Source organism: Excalfactoria chinensis, chromosome 10, assembly GCF_039878825.1.
Source record: "Excalfactoria chinensis isolate bCotChi1 chromosome 10, bCotChi1.hap2, whole genome shotgun sequence".
NCBI classification, from domain to species: Eukaryota; Metazoa; Chordata; class Aves; order Galliformes; family Phasianidae; genus Excalfactoria; species Excalfactoria chinensis.
In genome coordinates, this window is record NC_092834.1 from 8,934,631 (window position 1) to 8,954,453 (window position 19,823).

The 19,823-nt window shown below is 44.1% G+C and overlaps 1 protein-coding gene, 1 long non-coding RNA gene and 1 other non-coding gene across 6 annotated transcripts in view; all 3 read right to left on the bottom strand.

Annotated features, from left to right (window-relative positions):
- Window positions 1-474: 474 nt before the first annotated feature.
- LOC140256776 (uncharacterized) lies at window positions 475-3,567 on the bottom strand. The gene is made up of 4 exons (XR_011904852.1): window positions 2,586-3,567; window positions 1,708-1,956; window positions 611-1,521; window positions 475-502 (listed from the first exon to the last, which is right to left on the bottom strand). It is a non-coding gene; the product is annotated as an uncharacterized lncRNA (long non-coding RNA).
- On the bottom strand, window positions 3,109-3,239 carry LOC140257049 (small Cajal body-specific RNA 15). Its single transcript, XR_011904937.1, has one exon.
- Window positions 3,568-7,844: 4,277 nt separating the features above from the next.
- PDE8A (phosphodiesterase 8A) overlaps window positions 7,845-19,823 on the bottom strand; it is a 108,050-nt gene continuing 96,071 nt past the window's right edge. Inside the window, exons 18-23 of one of the 4 annotated variants that reach the window (XM_072345638.1) lie at window positions 17,185-17,402; window positions 16,215-16,347; window positions 11,239-11,403; window positions 10,063-10,192; window positions 9,196-9,318; window positions 7,849-9,113 (exon numbers count right to left, since the gene is read on the bottom strand). In XM_072345638.1, the coding sequence (XP_072201739.1) occupies window positions 9,209-9,318; window positions 10,063-10,192; window positions 11,239-11,403; window positions 16,215-16,347; window positions 17,185-17,402 (756 nt within the window). In that variant the 3' untranslated portion in view covers window positions 7,849-9,113; window positions 9,196-9,208. Of the gene's footprint in view, window positions 9,319-10,062; window positions 10,193-10,424; window positions 10,773-11,238; window positions 11,404-16,214; window positions 16,348-17,184; window positions 17,403-19,823 lie in introns of those variants that run through there. The other 3 variants (XM_072345639.1, XM_072345637.1, XM_072345640.1) reach the window with 3 other exon arrangements.

Genomic DNA, 19,823 nt, shown 5'->3' on the forward strand with positions numbered 1-19,823 from the left:
CCAGGCCTAACCCCTTAGACAATTTTATCTCATCTTAGGCAGCATTTTAGAAGAAAATCATTACAGTCACAAGGTTCATCAGCACCAAGCCCCAGTGACAGATGAATTACTGGTTCCCCCAATACCCATTTTATGTTTGGGGAACTCCCCTGCTCCACAGCAATCATTAACTCCACTCTTGTGTCTTTTGAGAAGCAAAAAATTCAACAAAAAGCTAAAATAGCACAAGGCACGATCACTATACAGATCCTAGACAAAGCTGAAAACACTCTAACTATGAAGCTGATCTCAGTCAAGTATTCTTGTCAGTACAGTCTGCACAAGATCATCAACTATACCTCCCCTGTGTGTGAACTGTTAGCACATACCATATACAGCAGGAAGACTCAAACAGTGACATTCACTGCCAATTCACTGACAATCAAGCATGCCCTAAAGCCTCAAACATGAAAACAAACAAAAAACCATCCTTACCAAATGTCCATGCTTCTCATTTATTCATCTAGGGAAAAAGCAAAAAACAAAATCACATGGCTGCCTTTTGCAGCGCTTGGCTGCCCATACATCAAATTCTAAGTCATCCTTTTACTTTTTTGGTGACCATCCTCACCTCTGCCTTGGTATGTTCTTCACTGACAAATTCTTCCCCCGCTCCTCAGCACAAATTGCTTTTGACCTCTGATGCTGGTGCTTCTGAAACTTCAGGCCTCCGTTGCATGCCGACAGCAGCAGCACTGGCCCAATGCTCAACTGGAACATCCTTGTTTAAACCTCATTTCCAGATTCCAAACAGTTGGAAAAATACCATCTGTCAAGAGGACTTGTCCAGCTCTTAACAGCCTCACTTGTGTCAATCTACCAGAATTTAAGCAAGAGTCATTAACAGGTCGCTTTTCAACACGTTTATTGTAAGTTCAATACAAAAATAATTGGTTCAGATTTTCTATTCTAGGGGATTGGCAGGAACAGGTTGTCTCTACAATAGACACGGTCCTTATAAATAAAGCTTGGCAAAACTTACAGAGACTCGATGTAGAACTGTGTGCCAAAAGCTTGTCTGTTCTTCTCCAAACGGCTGAGAAATCAAGAGAAAAAATGTGTCTTCCCAAAATGGGCTTTGCAGAAGGCATGAACACAGGAGTAGAATATGCTCTTACAGCAGTGGTTGGTAACATCTTCACTAGCATACTGACCTGCAGCTTGCAAAACAAAATGGTTTTAGCAGCTCTGAACTATGCTCGTATAGCTTCGTTTCTTAGCCCACCAGGAATCCACAGACTTCCAAAACAGAAGGTGCAGTTATGATTACCCTGCCAAACTCACTATGAGGCAGGTCAGAGAATTTCAGTGTCTTGCAGTGAGCACAACTTGTCTTCTACAAACAGGTGACTAAACCAGCAACCGCTGTCAATGCACAGGGCACAAGATGGCCAGAAGAGCTCTGCTAACATACTGTGAGGCTGTACCAGAGAACAGCAGCTAAACTGAACGCCACACTCTTCTTTACAAGTAGAGAAAGACCTGCAAAAATAAAACAAAAACAAACAAGCATCAAAGCAGAGGTAGGATGACTGACACTCCTCAAGGCCAACTTTACTACAGAGACTGCCAGGTAAACAAAGCCATTCTGATGAAAGCCCACCCCACGAATGGCCCCACAATGTCTCCTTCCACCCACAGCTTTCACCTCAAGTGCTTAAACTGTACCTGTATTCCAGCTTCAGGATGAGCTGCTCGTCTCTCATTTTACTAATCCAGTCCCTGGAACTCCACAGCTATCTCACAGGTGTGCTGCAAGGACTGATTTGCTGAGCCAGCTATGAAGTACTTGCACACTGTGCAACAGAGACTCTAAGGGTACCAAAACAGCTCTGCCATTACGTTGCTGGCTCGGTGAATCTGCAGATCACAGGAGCAGGATGGTGTATGAGGCTGCTAAGGCAGCAACAGAAACATCTGAAAAAAGAACACAGAAACAATCATCAGCTGCCAGGCTTAAAAAAAAAAAAAAAAAAAAAAAAAAAAGGAAATAAGTTTGCATGTTTCTGTTTAATAAAAGCTTCACCTGTCAGCTGTAACCCAAGCATTTACCCTCCCAGGAACCTCAACCTTGTCACTTAAATATTTACACAGCAAAGTAAAAGGTGTGAACAATTCTTTAAAACCAGCTGTTACCATAAAAAACTCATCTGCAGTGAAACATGGGGGCTTGTGCCCAGAGCTCTGGCACTGGCTGCTCAAACACCACGGGCTGCCCCAACCTGCAGCAGTGATCTGTGCACCCCTGCAGAGGCTTCAGCAGCAGCAGGAACAGCCAAAGGGCAGCACAGTCCCAACTACTCCTCACCCAGCAGCTAACTGGGGACCCTGCCAGGGCTACCTACAGACCCCCACGTTTACAAGTTACACTCAATCCATTTTAGCATGGACAAAAAGACCAGAAGGCAATGAACCTGAACCAGCCCTATGTACCTAGCAAGAATCATATTTGGCTTGTGGCGTGTCTGTACAGAACAGCGAACAAAACAGAAAAAACATCCATTAAAACCACAGTGCTGGCTGAAGAGAGGAGACAGAAACAGGACCTGAAACTCTGCTGCAAGCTGCCAGCATCTCTTTGAAAGCACAAAGCTGGCTGGAGCCGTTCTCCCCCAGAGCTCAGTTATTTCTGTCGCAGCCGGAGGGCTAAGTCAATAGCACGGTTCTGCTGATTTGATTTGTTCTCGGGACTGCTTGTAGGCACTGTGAAGAGGAACACCTGCAAACCCAAGGTACCTTTGCACCCGGAGACGCGAAACTTCGGCGCACCCTTCCCACTCTCCTCGGCTCAGCACACACGGCTGCCACTGGAGGGCATCACGCCCCCGGGCACGGCCGCCCGCAGGATCGCACCAGCCGAGCGGGGCTGACCCTGCGGATCGGCCCAGCCGGGTATCGCGCCGCTCCGGAGCGTCCGCCGTCCTTCCTCGGTCCGCCCCGCGGCCAGAAACCAAGGACAGCCGCACACAGCTGAAGGAACGCCACGGAGCGGCCACAGCGGCTCGGGGCGGCCGTCTCGTCCCGTTCCGACCAACCCCGCCCGCTCGTTCCTTCTGCTCACCACGAGAGCCTTGTCGGTGGAGGAAGCAGGCCCTGCCCCGACCTCGCGGGCAGGCCTTGTTCTTCCACCGTTTCCTCTAGGAGGATAGTATCAGCGGAGGCGGCATGAAGGCACCGACTCCACTTTCTTAGTCCTCCGGGACGACACCGAGAGAAGCGCCGGGCTGTTCTTTACCCGATGCTCGGCCACAGGGCTCGGGATGCGGCTCCCTACCCCGCTCCCTCGCTCTCATCCCCGCTCTTTGCAGCGCTCACTTACGTTTTCCAGCAGCAAGCAGCGCTGCTCGCCAGCCGCGCCGCCATGACACACCGCGCCGCCATGACACACCGTGCCGCCATGACACACCGCGCCACGCGCCCGCCCCGCTGCGCCGCCATTTCCTGAAGGCCGCACGGCACTTCCGGGCGCTGCGGGGGCGGTGCCTTCAGGCATGGAAGCAGCGCGGCGCCATTGCCGGCACGGGGGATGGCGGGCGGGGCTGGGCCGGGCGTTTGCGGGTGTTCTGAGGGGGGCGCAGCGTTATTTGCACGAAGTCTGCCAGCAGGGATTTTTGGAGCTGCTCAGTCGGCTTTAGGGCTTGGTTGCACAGCAAGGAGAGTTTCGCTGTGCTTTGATGACGTCCGTAAAATCTATTCATGCAATTGGATGCTCTCTCCACAACCACCCCCATAAGCCGTGTCTGATGGGACACGTGCCGCTCCCTGCCCAGGCCCTGGCTGTCACCCAGCACTTACAGTTCAAACGCAGGCCCGCACAGCAGCCTGGCAGCCCCCAGGGCTGGGCCAGGAAAAAGGAGTTTTCCTATAAAGAAAAAAAATAATAAAATCCTGTGAAAACAAACAAACAAACAAACAAACACCATGTTGGGGAAAAGCAATGCTCCTTGCATGTTCCATACTCCAGACACCGAGGGAATCTTGTCAAGCATATTCCATTTCATCTTCAGGCTGAAGACCAAGCAGTGACACCCCCTCCCAACACCCCCCACCTCCTCTGAAGAGCTGCAGGATAACCAGATAACGTTGATCTTGGTTACAAGCTGTGCTGCACGCTGAACTTGGTGCTGAGAACTAATGGAGTGGGAGCTGAGGAAGGACTGACATCAGACAAATATTAAAGACAGACAAGACCAACTTCTCATGTGAATGACTGCACACTGGCTCGTTCCCTCCTCCCACCCCAAACCCAGGTAATCGCCTTCCTCACTTCTTTCTAAGACTGAACACTGCTGTGCTCGACCTCAAGGGAAGTGCATGTGATTAAAGGATGACGTAACTTCTGTTAATTACCATGTTCTGAACTAAGATTAGTTTTAGCTCCAGCAATGACTCTTGCCACTCGAGGGGGGGAGCAAGCAACCCAAGAAAGGAGTGATTCAGACTTCCAAGTGTCCGTGGCTGCTTGCATTTGCCAGCACAACCCCACAGGCAGAGGTGCCTGTGAACACTGCTGAACTTCAGTTTGCATGTAGAAGAACAATATAAAAGACCTTGCATACACGTACGCCCCACAGGCAGCAGCAACGCGTTGCTCACAGTCTGCTTCTCATAACTATGCTTGCTTTCTCCTGGCTGTGGATACCAGCATAGGGCTTTCAGCCATTACGGGGTGTTTTTCCAGGCTCGCTTTAACTTCAGTCAGAAAAAAGATAACTTTCTTGTTCTGAAAAGGAAAAAGTGGAATACAGGAAGATGAGAATCCTTTCCCTGACCTGAGAAACACTGTTAGACTAGAGGCTGGCTTGAAGGTTCAGGAGCTGAAAGGCATTTAGAAGCCTCAAGCCCATTTTGCTTAGTGGCTCTGAGCCCCCGGGCCTTTTAAATTCAGTTGCTTTGCTTGTTATAGAGGATTCTAACCAGGCATGGTTAGCAAAGCTAAATTTGCTGAGGTTTGGGAAGTGTGGGAGGAGATTCTTAAAGCTGTTAAATAAGGAAAGAAAATGAAAACACAAGACGCTGTCCCAGTAATGTTCAAAGCAGGCAGCAAGAGAAAGCATTCAGAAACCCTATGCCTACAGAGCCATCGTTGCAGCAGAACAAAGAAATATATGAAGCACTTGGATGTCCCCTTCGTTCTGAAGCAGCAGTACAGGCTGCACAGGGATACGGCAGTAATTTGAAAGCTTGTTTCCTGCATCCGAACACCACGTCAGGATGAAATGCAATCCATCCCACTCTCATTTAATGAACACCCCTGGGACCGCTGTACCTTGGAGGCGTGATGTCACACGTCAGCAGAGATTATTTGTTTTGAAGCTTGCCAATAGCTCCCAGACTTCACTTCAGAGTGCTCCGCTCAGTCATGACTCAAACCCTCCTCGCCTCACAGGACACAACTGACTACGCTTCCCTTGTGCTGTTTCTGAGCATCCTGTGAGGGATTAGTAGACGTTTAATTTTATTATGCTTTCCCCTCTTTTATGTAGGAATGGCTTTGTCACTGCTTGATCACCTTCGCGTTCATGACACATTTTCTTAAATGTCATATCAATGATGTCTCTACTGAGACGCAGCACTGGAACAAAAACTAAGACATTAATTGTAGGTGATCATTAACTTATATACGGTCATTGGGAAAACTGTAATATGAAAGCTAGATTCAGACTTGTTATGAGGTGGCTGCGTGCAGTACCTGTCTGGTTTCTCCTATCAGAGGAAGCAGTTATGACCAAGAATTTTATACCTACCTCTTGAAGGGACCAAGATATTCATGCTAAAGAACAAACTTTTTTGTTACCAGATCAGAAGAGTTCCAGGCTCACCTGAAAGCTGGTAAACCTGATAGCCGGCTTTAGCAGCAGTATGACCTGATTGAAAATACGCAGCATAAAAAGCAGCCAATAATTCTGAATGGCTCAGTTAATGCTGAATTGCTGAACCTTATTCAGTTTTAAAATGCACTGTAAGATTAAAACCCCAGAGGTGAATAAGATAACTCCCCATCATCTCGGCTATGCTGGAATTTACTTTTGTATTAACATTAAAGCAAGAATAAATGAACAGTGTAGACGCTGTCAAAGACTGCTGGCTTGCCTGACATTGGGAATCATTTCAGATATACTCCTCCAATTTTCTCCAGTGTTATCCCTTTAACAGTGTAAGACCATCACTACATCAGTAAACCCGTGGTTTCTGTCCCAAGCAGAGCTCCATCACTGGGTGCCAGACTGGAAAAGCAAAAGGGATGTATCTGCAGAGGGAAGCTCAGTGGGAAGCCAGCTTGGGTGAGGATCAGGCACACTGGTTTCAAACTTGCTTTAAGTATAATCTTTCCCTGGCAACAGCAGCATTCAGATGGACAACAGAATGAACGGAGCTGCACTCAGTGGCTGCAAATTACTGTTTTACGTTAAGTGAAATTATTATACACCAGTATGGGCATAAATCTAGCTGATACAACGGGATGATGAGCATAGCTCTACACTCCAAGTAATGGCATTAGGGATGCAGTGTGAAGTTCAGGGAATTAATCACACTGATCACTTCTTTTCAGTGATGATTCAGCAGGCATTTTTTAAAGCGGATTAAATTAACTGCTTTCACTGCTCATTAATACAACCCAGAGCATTAATAACTGTGCTTATGAAGAAATATTTTTACTTTTTTCCTGCAGACGTTCTATGGACCCACATGCTGCTGCTGTTCCTCTCCTATCCGCTTCGTAGCTTCCCCTGATGGAGCCAGAGTAGCCTTTCCTTGAACTAGATACAGGAGCCTGCATGCAGTGGAAAAGAATAACACCAGGTAGCAAATGACAGCCAATTACAATAGGTAGGTGTATATGGAAACAGACTGTGATACTGCAAGGAAAACATCACACCTGGCAGCCAACTCTCCCTTTCCTTTCATGTCCCCTTTGAGAGAGAATACTGTGTTTGTTTGTAAATCCTCAATGGAAATTGGTCTGCTCTTTCAGTAATGATTGTCAGCCATTTGGAAGATCAATAGTGATCCCATAGCCTACATCCTAAGTATAATCACTGAGATATTGCTAAGGTCTGGATGCTTCTAAACAGAATCTGGGCCCCAGTGGGCTTGACAATATGCAAGCACTGATGAACTAAAGGGAATTACAAAAGGGGATCCTCTATCTCCAAGCACCTAACACAGACTCCAAGCAGGAGGAGAGAACACGTAATTGCAGCACTGAAGAAAGGCACAATGCAAACACAAAGAGCAGTGAGGTACAGATGGTGGCAGCAATGAATGTCATCAGCTTGGAGATAAAGGACAAACACAGAAACAGGTAACAACAGGAGAGGTCATCTGTTCATTTATTACCTGCTTTAGGGCTCCAACTGCTGCAGTCCTTGAACCGCTCCATCATCCACATCTCCTCAGCTTGTGTTTCCTGAAGAATAGTTCAAAATGCCTCTTCTCTAAAGTCAGTCCGTTGCCTCTGAATTGACAATAGTCCGTGATTCCTTCCGTGCTTTTGGGGTGCCTTCCTGCCTACAGGAAATGCTGGTAGAATCCTCCCTGGTTCCTTCAGCACAATACAGCCCAGCAGGGCTCCCAGCTGTGGTGCATTGTCTCAGTGCCCACAGGTCTTCCATGGACTTGCCAAATGCAGGCCGCAGAGGGACTCACCAGCCACATCCCACCATTCAGCTCCTTAACAACAGTCCAGCCCCCTCAGCTTTTCCCCTCCCCAGACAGCAGTTATTTCCAATGGAATTCCATGCTCCTGTTAGCATGCAAACTGCAGAGTACATGTACATTCCAAATGAAATGGGCCGGACCTTGACACTCCTTAAAATATACATTTTATTATTTTCCGGTGTTTGCTATGAAGGTTTTATTCAAATTGTGAAGGTACACAGCCTTTACAAACCTGCTGAATTGAACGTTTTGTCGGTGGCTTTATTTTCTGTTTCTTTCACGGCAGAGGAAAATACATAGGCTATAAAATGTTGAAATTCGTTAGATATGTAGTAACACCTCTTCATATATGCTGTGGAATGCTCTGTAGAAACACTATATAAAATAAGGCAGACTTTGAGAGGGAATTCAGTCATAAAATTTCAAGGGAGAAAACAAAAAGTTCCAACGTGTTATTATCATCTTTTGCAGCCAAGGGAAGATCAGGTGGCGGTCACTGGTTTAGGGGAGAACTACTGCGGTTCTGGTGCTCGGTATACATTTCTTGTTTATTCTACTATTCTCAAGTGAGACCTTTGCAATAAAACTTAATTTTAATTAACATAAATCAGACAATATTTAAACATACACATCTATCCTTACAGTGCAATAAAAATGTATCATTGTATAGTATTTTGTATTTGCATTATGAAAATAAAAGGTCTGTACATCAATTAAATGTATATTAATGAGTATGAATCATGTAAATTTGTAATGCATCTAAAGTTGGCTTTGGCTTTTAAGTATTTATAAATTCATAGAAAATATTGAACATCTAACAAAATAAATAAAACATATCATTTTAATCATAGATGCTAACGATCAACCTCAAAAATTCTTGTGTTATTTTTTACATATGCTACTAAATTTCTTAAAGAGAACTCACTTTCAGTAGTGCTCAGAAGTGAATGATTGCACCTTCTGTGATGTGAAAAAATAGAGTACATCTATTTTTCATAGATCAAAAATTCCTTCATGGAGAGTTGCATTTTAAATGTCCGATTGTTCTGCGTAACTGTCCTAAGTGCTTATAAAAAGCATGTAGCTTTCTCACAAGAGCTGTGAGTCACTATTAATCTGTGTTTCTTCTTCACTTGCAGAGTTGAGGATTAAGCAAAATCTTCTAGTGAATGTCCGCGTCGTATGGATTCTTCAAGGCCTTCCAGCTTTGCACACTGGTAAGAAGATAGCGCAAAACATGTTCACTAATAAACCCCCTTCAGAACAAGTACTGCAGCAATCCAGTGTAATTCCACTTGACAGGCTTATTTCCTTGGAGTCCACACATGGTCGTTTGTGGAAGTCAGCTGCTGACCTCCTGTTCTCTTGAATTTGAAAGTTCCCCAAGCGCATGGGCTATCCTTACTGTAATACTGAAGAGACCGAAACATATCTCAAATCACATGAACAAAAGTGAGCTTGAATAAATATGCATCTGGTTAGTAAATTACACACCATAGTCTAATTGCTATTCTGGTGGTGGCGGTCGGAGGCTCCGCAGCTTCCTTTCATCTAGTCCTTTCCAGTATTTAAAGTTATTATCCAGATGCTGCATCAAATTTGGCAGGTCAGCAAATGCTAGGGGAGAAAGGGCAGAGTGTATTTAGTTTGCAGGATTGGAATAGTCACATGATGCTGTCTGCTTAAATATCACTTAAATGTCCAGGCAACTGTGTTAAGTAGGAAAGCTTAAATCTGTCATACTGCTACTTGAAATGTTTCTGGCTTTATAGCTCTCATCACTCATGGATCTTCCCAGGCTACTGAGAGCAGTTTTGAGAGTCTATTTATTTAATACTGCTATTGCAAGCACCAGCAAAGGGACGCCATTTTCCAGGAGGGGCATAACTAATTATGCTTGTAATTATCCTACTTCATTAAATCTCAGTCACATGTCACGATCTGGCATTCAGGAGAGTCACATTTCTGACCACTTCTACCACAGAGGCAGTGCTTGGAAGGAAACAGTTGCTCCCCCAGGCATTTTCCAGACTGTAGAAATTAGTCTTGAAGAGTAACTGATATTAACATGGACTGCGCCCAAAGTGCTCTCAGAGAGGAAGGGTTCTGTCCTCCATTTGCAGAGAAGCAAGTTTAAAACTAAGAGCGTTAAACACTGCCTGACACAGATGTATTGAAGAGAAGCCATGAGAATGGTGTGTAGCAACATCAAAACACTTCCAAGCAATAATGAAGTTATTAAGCATAACTGAACTACAGGAATCTTCTTTTTTCTCCCATTTTCTTTAGGAGCGACAAGAAAGCAATTCTATATCACAGTAGCTTCAAATGTTTACAAAAGATTTGTGGAATTCTGCTTACCATCCCAAGCATCAAACATATCAGTGATGAAGTAATCGATGAAAGATATCTGGGACTTGGGGATGCTGCAAGTGTTTCTGTCAAAAACTGGCATCACAACAGGTAAACCTTGCCTCTTTTCTTCATCAGTCTGCAAAGAACACTCGTGGTTATTCTATTACATTCCATTAATGGCTTCTTTGAGCGGCAGATTGTTTGGCACTGACTAGAGTGCACAGCTGCTAAATAACGAGAGAAACCTGAACAATCTGAAGCAGCAGCTCCTACTTGGATGGGTTTCAGCCAAACCACCAAACAACGCCTTCCAGTGTTTCCCATGAAGTGACAAATTCACCTTCTGCATTTAACACACAGAGCTGGCCCTAAGTAACTGTGTGTTACTGCTTTAAGTTATGACTGATTTGCATCTAGAATGTATATCCATTGTCAGCTTCTAATGGCAGCAGCATTTTGTACCAATCAGAGACGACAAACTATCTTCTTCTTCCTCTTTTTCTCCTTAAGGTACCAAAGCCCAACTTCAGTATTTGGTCTATCATCTGTAATAATGCCTGCTCCTTGTCCCCATCTCCCCAGCACCTTTCTTCAGCAGGGCTCACTGAGGTCTTAGAGCATTTTTTTGGGCTGAGTACTGCTCCCATGCTAACACCTGTGATCCTGTTCTTGAGACACAGCCAGCACACAGCAGGCAGAAGGCACTCTTTCTCTGCCTTTTGTGATGGGAACACAACATGCAAGCTTTCTTCTGTCTGAAGGCACCTAGGCTGGTATTTGCATGAGAAACATAGAATTATCAAGGTTGGAAAGGATGTGCAAGATCATCCAGCTCAACCGTCCACCTACTATCAACACAACCCCACTAAGCTCTATCCTTTAGAACCACACCTAAACATTTCTTTTGCACCCATTTTTGAGAGCCTTTTCCTTATCAACAATCATATCCCTTATATCCATATCAAAACCATTGTCTTGTCATGTTTGACCTCCTTGCCCACTGTTGGACACTGAATATCCCATCATTTCAAAAAAAAGAAAAAAAAGAAGAAAAAGGTATTTTAAAGAGGTGCTTAATGCCCCTTATTTATGTGTTTTGGGACATGTCACACATGCACATTTCTCTTCCCTTTTTAAGAGCTGCTCACCTGGAATTTCAGCAGCACTTTTTAGCTATCTTACCTGTGCAAAGTACTCCTCAGAGATACGTCCGGCCCACTCTATACATTGCTCTATAGGTCTGCATGGATTGGAAATGTCTGCACACTTTATCAACATGCGTTTGATGAGGATGCGATTTTCAGGAGACGTGAGAACATTTTTGACTGAATCCCCATCACCGTTATTCTGTAACATTGGAGAATTAAAAGCAATCCATTAGGAGAAGCTCTGCATACCGACTCAAAAGCTTTGGGAAAGTTTTCAGCAGATTCTATAAGGATCAGCGCCATTACTGACTACGATATATGATGTCCAGCTGAATTCATGGGGGGATTATGAATATTAGCCACAGCTCCAAACTAGCACTGAACTCATTTCTGGATTCATTCACTGTCTTTGTGACAGAAGTCTTGGGCATCTTTGGGCAAGTCACCTAATCCCTCTACGCCTTGTCTGCCTCCTTACATGTGTGGTAAGGAGCCATTAATCACTGATGAGCGCTATATAGGCAGAAAATGCAATTCTCTGCTGAAACACGAGGATTAATGGACTTGCACATTAATAGTGGAGCAGCTGGTTTAAGAAAAAAAGGACTGACCTGACATGCACAGTCATCCTCTGCATGCAAACCTCCATGAGCATCAATCGTACTGACAGCACTGCTGCCTTAGGAGAGTCAGATCCCATGCTGCCTGCAGGCTTACTCCTGCTCTGCCTTCCACCAGGGCCACGGGAGCCCACCAGTCTCCAACCTGACTGGTATTTGTGCTTGCTGAGAGTTTGTCAGTGTTCTCATACTAAAAACATACTTCTGTACAGCCTCATCTTTCCTTTGCAAGTCTAGGAAAGGTTTCAGCCCACACACAGCTTATATTTGGTTCCCAGGCTGCATATACAAGTGCAGCAATGATCCTTGGTGCCAGCACATAGCTAATATAAGTAAAGGATCCTAGGATCCAGATGAGAAACTATTCTCTGTGGATCTCTTATTTGAAAGACAGATGCTCAGGATTAAAATACCTTTAAAATATCACACATCAAGACCCCATAATTACTTTGACTCTTCAAGGATGCACAGAGTACAGAAATTGACCACAAGGTCTCGTCTTCTACTCAAAAGAAAAACTCTTGGAGGCAAGGCATTTACTAGGCTTGTCTTGGTCTAAATGCAGTAGGAGTAACAGAAACAACTGTGATGATGCTAAGAGAACAGTAAGCCACCAGTTCCTGCAGTACTTGGTACATAAAGGGAGGTATGAGTCAGCTCCTACAAAGCAGCAGAAACATTCTGATCTTTTAATGGGATGTATTTTACAGAAGGAAGTTCTGGGGAAGAAAATCCTTCCTAAAGAAAGAAAATCACAATTAATAATATAAACAGTATTATTTGGTGGGTACTGGGTCAGAAACATCAGATCCACAGTTCCTACCAAAATTAGATTCTCAGATTTCTTCTTTTCCCTCATTTGTGGATATGCAGAAGAGGAAGTACTGAGGAAACAAAGTGAGTTGCATAGACCTTCAGATGCATGAAAAAATGATGTAAGAAAATCAACATAAAGTGATGGAAGCTCCAGAAACACAAGTAACATGTGAAAACGAAGCACTGAAAATAATCAGAGATCATTCAGCTAAGGACAGTAGATAACATCCTCCTAGGTGAGCCACCAGGAATGCAGAAAGGATGTTTGCTTCTGTGATCTGTTCAAACCAAGGGCACAGCTCTGCTTGCTGGTTGCGGATGTCTTGGGAATAAAATGTGCACACTGTGCTTAGTCCCAGCATCCTGCTCAGAGAGCAGAGGCGTCTCTCCATGTCAGATGTTGGCTTCCTGTCATAGGCTTAGGTGACATCATGAAGGGAAATGGGAGGATAAAGGATGCTGGAGCTGGAAAGGATTTTTTTTCGGTTTATGAAACAAAAGAAGAAAGGAAACAAACAGAGCAGCTTCTCAGCATGGCTCTTTGAACAAATATGTACAAAAATAATAAATAAAAAAGAAGTGGAACTGTCCCATTTGGAATACATGGTTGGCAGCTCAGCCTGCAAACATTACACTGAGTCACAGCCACGACTGGAAACAGGGCCAGGAAACACACACTGCTGCTGCAACCAGATATACAACCAGACTTGAAAAGGGATCTGTCAGTGTTGTTCTGCTGGTAACAAGCACAGCAAATGATTGGTTTCACCCACTCGCACATTACAGAACTTTTAATAGGAACCTGCTGAACTGAGAAACTCCCAACTGAAAGAAGGAAAACATTTTGCTTCTCGATTTCTATAAAAGTTATGTTGCCTTTTTCTTCCCACTCTTAGGCAGGATTTGCTATGAATCACAAATACCTCGTGGGGCAGATTATTTCCCTACAGCCCCTGGGGCTCACAGGCAGAATTAAACTTTGATCTCCACATGCTGCTGTCCTTACTTTTACTGTCTGCCTGTACAGGCTGAAGTGGCAGCAGCTACCCAGCTGTGTGTAACAGGCAGGAGGGTGAATCCATCCAAAGAGCATGGAGCAGCCACCCAGCTCTCTGTAACCGTCAATAAGAAAGACCATCCATCTTTGGATGGATGATGCAGCCTGTTGCTTGGGGCCACCTCACTTGCTTGTAATCTACTAAGAATTACTCTCCTTTCTTATCGTGTTTGTGACAATCAAGGCACTGAGCAGAGAAGCATTTACCCTCCTAATCTCCCACTCATTTTGCTGGCCTTACATTTCCATCAGAACATCCCCCCCTAGAAAAACAAAATGCTTATGAGGCCCTCAAATATATGCATTAGCATGCTACTTCTCCAAACTGGCTCACAAAAGCAAATAAATAAACAAATAAATCAGATTCTGTGGAAAATTCCAGGAATTAACAGGTATGTATGTTTAAAAAACCCCATCTACAATGAAACAGCTTGATCGCCTTCTGCTCCAGCTGCCGGCTAGCCGGCGGGCTGATGCTTCACATTAAAAGATTTTACTTAATACTGTTCAAACTGCCAACTGAAATTGGTTGGTTGAAGTTTCCCCACCAGGTGTCCGCCTCAGGCAAAGATTTATTCATTTTATTTTTTTCTGAAAATTGCAGTTTAAAATGATTTGGTGGCGTCTGAATACGAGGGCAGGGGAATTTATCAGCTCCTTGCGCTGATGCTAAAATTGCTGCTGTTTCTTTCTTTTCTAAATACCCTCACACCTTTATGAGTGAGAACCCGTAATGGATTTGGAGGGATGATTTTGGGGTAAGCCAGTCACCATCTCTGTTGAAAGCTGCTGGACGTGTTACTAATATCAGGGGGAAAAACAGGGTTTGTGTAGATTCAGTAGGAACTGCTGGAGCCTGGGACTGAGCAGGACTCTCGCAGCAACGGTAGTTCTTGGCTGTGCTGGAGCAGAAGCTGTCCAGGTTCAGATTGTATAACTAAGACATGGGAACCTGCCTCTCCACTACTTGCAGTAAACAAAACCTGCAGAAAAACAGCAGCAGGGAAGAAGTTGTTACCTGTTCTGAATGCAGAAGTTGAGAAGAAAATGAGCAGAGAGGCACAGAGATCCTGGGAACTCTGAGAGATTGGACTACCACAAGCCAACACCATTGGAAGAGGGAAGGAAGGCTGAAAAAGGAGGGATCTGTTGAGCAAAGAAGCTAGTGCTGGGAAATGGAGAAGAAAGAGAGGCAGAGCTAGTGAGAAGCCAAGGAGCAGAATGGTGGGTGCGAACTGAAAATGGTGTGACAAGCCAGTGGGCAGCAAAGGGATTCTGACATGAGAGAAGAGTGTCAGTGCAAAACAGAATCTAGTGAGACAATTACGGCCTGACTGCATTGTAACGTGCACATAACGGAAGCTGTTATGTTGAAGAGATGGTGGTAGTTTTGTCACAGAATTAACAGCCTTTCTCCTAGTTTAAGTCAGTAAAACCAGTATCCCACTGCAACTCTGACTCCACATTCACAGAGTTCTCATTAGCATCACCGAGTGCCAAGAGCAAAGCTAACTCTAGCTTATTGTCTTGTGAGCAAGGGTACTCTCCTCCAGATAAGCTCCATTCTGCTTCTGATGGGTGAGGAACAAGGTCTGTTCCTCTCCCACCTTCTGATAACAAAAAGTCTGCTCTACCCTCCCCATACACAATAGTCATAAATGCGGCTTTCTAGAAAAACATGGTTAAGAAAACACAGAAAACCATTACAGCTCCTACAGGACATTGCCACTGTTGCAAACTTTATTATAACTATTCAGAAAATCTTCTCTTTGCAAAAACCATTCCAACAAAATTATATGCTACTCTTACTGGCAACAAAACTGCTGGTTGAAGCTGTTATTGAAACTGGTGTGGTTTTTTAGAGTGAGTTCCTAACAGGCAATTTCATTGTGTCCAAGGGGTTCCAGATGGCTATTGATTATGTCTATATGATATATAATGCCACTATCATCTATTTCAAAGATTAAAAAAGAAAGTAGGCAGAAAACCCATGAATGCTGCCAGGTTGCACTAAAAGCTGAAGGCCCTTGTTTCCACAGAATGTGCCATATGGCAATCAATTTACCTGCCCTCACTCTGCACCACCAGCATTCCTGCTGGGAGTGAGGGAGTAATTCAGCTTCTATTCTGAGGCAAATCTCAGCACCTTTGCAGAAACGGCCAACAAGAACACCAAGTCTTTCTGCTAGCACTCTCCATAGGACTGACTGTGTTCATCAAAATGGCTTTTTAAACTGGGAATTATAGAGGCCAAGCTGCTGGTCCCAAGCACATGGCTGGTTCTCATAAGACATCCCAGTGCTGCAGTATTAATAAGAACCAAGCAAGTCCCACTCATCTTCAAAGCTGGGAGATGTAAAAAGGGCATTCGAAGCCAGAGGCGAAAGACACATTTCTTATCTCTCTTTCTCCATGTTTCTCATGAACTTTCTCAGAATACCACGTGGAGGTTTCCTATGGCCAAGGGTTCCCAGTCCCTGCCTATTCATTTTAAAGAGGATTTGCATTGTTGCTTACCCCATTTTCTTCTAGCGCTGCCAAGGGTTTATTAATGCTGTTGACAAACTTGTTGACATGTTCAAAGTGCTTTGTCATTTCTGTTGCTAGGACCATGTCAATAATGGCTTGGCGAAGGGTTCGATACTCATTCCTGTTTAAAGAAGGAAACAATTAAGAATGCTGGCTGGTTCACAAAGGGCTGCTTGCTAAAACAAGGCTGTGTTAAAGACGGCTTGTGTTGCTGAGAGGTGCCAGGGGAAGAAAGAATAGACAGGCTTTGGTAGCTGCACCTACACTGGATGAAGCATCTGGTGTGCAGAGACATATATGCTAGAGGCGTGACTGGATCTCTGGGAGAAACAGTGCAAAAGCTGGGCAGAGGCACCAGCTACTCAGGAGGGCTGCCAGGACATGCCACACCAATGTGCTCCCAAGGCTTTTAGCACAGACACTCAGCCAGGGCTCAAGCTCCAGCCAAGCTTTCAGCAATATTTTCCTGCTGTATCTTGAAGGGGACGGGGCAGTGGTTACATCCTACACCCTAAACATCTTTCCTGGGCTGGAAGAAGAACAGCAAGGTCCTTCACTATCCTCCCCATTGCAACAAAGCACTTAATGTTTTAGCAGTACTTCCTGAGTCCTTCCAGCCTTGTTGTACCCAGCATACATAGACAACACTCAGCCACTGCTTCTCTTCTGCATTGCAGTAATACGAAATGATTCTCCTTTAGTTGCTAACATCAGGATTTCTACTTTAAGTTCCACAGATGAGGTCTGTCTTTTTATTCACAGGAGGAGCCCAGGAATGGCTCTGCCTGTGCAGAACAGGCAGAAGCTCTGTACAGATACTAAAGAAAACTTCTACAAAGCCTGCGTCCACTCATCCACAAGGAGCAGCCTCCTCTAGGATGCTTGCTTGCATCCTGTTGCCTTGCACAGAACAAAGTGAGGGATGTCAGTGGGCAGACAAGAGAGCATTCAAGCTTACCTTTCCATATTTTTAAATATATTGCATTTGTCATCCCGGGTGGTGAGCTGGAAAGCCAGGGCAGCATGATGGCTCTCCAGCACTGCGGTGTCATTGTAGAGAATTGCTAGCTCACTCCCAGCATTGCACAGGAAAGAATTTGTTCTTCCTGGGTGATCCACATCATGGACTGTGGCAGCAATAAGTGCAGCAACTTCATCAATGGGATCCAAAGTTTGCTGAAAACAGAAGGATGCTTAGTTCTCCTGGCAGACTCATTAGAAACGCTACTCTGTCCATAAAGGTTAAGCCAAGTTGCTAAGGGAGAAAAGCCAGAACTCTGCAAATCAGTAAGGGTCAGACATTCTAGACAGCACTCTGGAAAATTCATTATAAGCTTTATTGAACACCGCCAGCATTTTTGTCATCTTGTGCCTCTTGGATTTTGCCTTAGCCATACCTTTGATAAGCTAAATTAATTAAATTAATGCAAAATGATAAATTAGTTTATGCTTTCTAACAGCAGATAAACAGCCTTCACGCAGTTAGGGTATTTGGCTTGGAAAAAAACCCTAGTTTTGCTAAAAAGTATGCTATTTCCAGCAGATCCTTTCATTTCTTTTGGAAACTCAGCATGTCCTAATCATATTCTACCTATGTGTAAGTTAAGCCTGTGATTTGTAAAGAATATTTCACATACATTCAGTTCTATAACAGTGTTTTGGGCTAATACAAATTCTGGGTGAAATTCTTGACAGTTGATATCCTTAGAAAAATCACATGGCACTGTCAGATTCAGATTCTCTTAGCATGGTGTACTCCACGTTTTCTGTCTAATTACACTGGTAATTCTTTATGCTTCCTTATGTTTACTCTGTAATGAAATACAAAACTATTTGACTACTAAGGTTTTATACTGTGATGTTCTAACAGTGCATTAATAGCACAGAGGAGAGAGAACCAAACCTCTCAGGAAGCTTTACTGTTCATCCATTCTGAAACTGTTTTTATGCTGGATCTTACATGCAAAACACCTTTGTTAGAATTTTAATAAGAGACAGGAGCAGAAGTATTTCCAGCTGAATCTGGGAGTGGAACAGTTGATTCAAATGATCTTGAGTTAAAGTGGGAATTCTCTGCTGCCTCTGACTGTACCATTCACAGTGCTCAGATCTGGTAGGTGAAAAGACTGTCCCTATGCTAGTTTACTCTCTGAAATTAATACAGAGACTTGACTTTGATGGAGCAAGGATATTGAGGACCACAAGAAGGGTCTTGCACAGAACAAGAAGAGGCGAAGAAATATTTCTACCCTATGTTCACGATTAGAATTGTCTGAAATACTGTCTCCTTTGTGTTAGCTTCTTTCTTTCAGCTGCTACTGAGGTATAAAGTTAGAGGAATTGCAGAACAGGTTCTCCTGAGCAGGACAGACTGATCAGTGCTCAATCTGAGAAGATGGAAAGTAGCAAAAACCTGGAGAAGACTTGGACTGCAGGACCACAGCAATGTATCCCAAGCTTATTCCTGAGTGTGACTTAACAAACTTTGAAGGGATTTACAGTACCTTTACCTCCAGCTTCAGGTCAAGGATTCTAACTCTGTCATATTAACTCCTGTGCCACAGAAATGGGAATACTGAGAATATTGCTTCAGTTTGGGAACCAGAAGGTTTTCCCAGACAAGAACTGAGTTCAATGTACTGAAAAAAAATCTCAGTGTGAATCAGAGTAGCAGAATCGTGCCTTCTGTATTTAACTTAAGCTGAACTCTGGACGGTGCAAAAGCAGCTGGGCTGTAACTCTGAGAAGATAAAAAGCAAATCTTGAACTTTGATTCGACTCCTTCTTCTGTTGCAACATTTCTTTTTTTCTTTTGCTATGCCTACAGAGGAATGGAAATAACATTTTGGAGGAGGAGGAGGCAGCCATGTTTCTGTGGCACTGAAATGATTCCAGATCTTGTCTGCTTTTCATAGATATTCTTGGGAAAACCAGTTAAACCTCTGGCAATTAAGGGGCTGCAAATTTCTAGAGAAGTTCTATTCCCTCTTGGCATACAGTATATGTGAGTCAGCCTCTGGAGATCACACTAATAAGATGCAGCTCCAGGTTAAGAGACTACAATTTTAATGAGCTGTCAGAAGCTTGTTTACAATCACAAAAGTCTCAGCCAGGTGCCCATCGCTAACACTATCCTTAGGCAGGCCAATTCAGAGAAGGAATTTCCATCCAAAAATGTAACTCAGATACATGTATTGCCATCCAGTATACATGCAGGCACTGCTTTAATTTGCCTTCTCACACTCCACTCTGCCCTCTGGGCGTGAGAACAAAGGCTGTTCTGATTTATTCTGGTTGTCAGTGGCTCTAATATACCAGTGGGCATTATGGTACAGGGAACTTCAACAAGTAATCTGTTTCAACACTCCTCCAATGCAGCCTCTTTAAGCCTCAGGGCATTTAATCCAGTGGGTAAAACAGCTTTGGAAGCACTAAGCATATTTTATGGCCTATATTGTTCCAAGAGTTTTCCACAAAATTACCATCACAAGGCATAAAGAAACGACAATTTGTTAAATCTGTATTTGATCATCACAAAAATAATTCTGTCATTAGCTCACCTATGCGAGAAAACTGAATGATGCCTGGAAGTTCTGT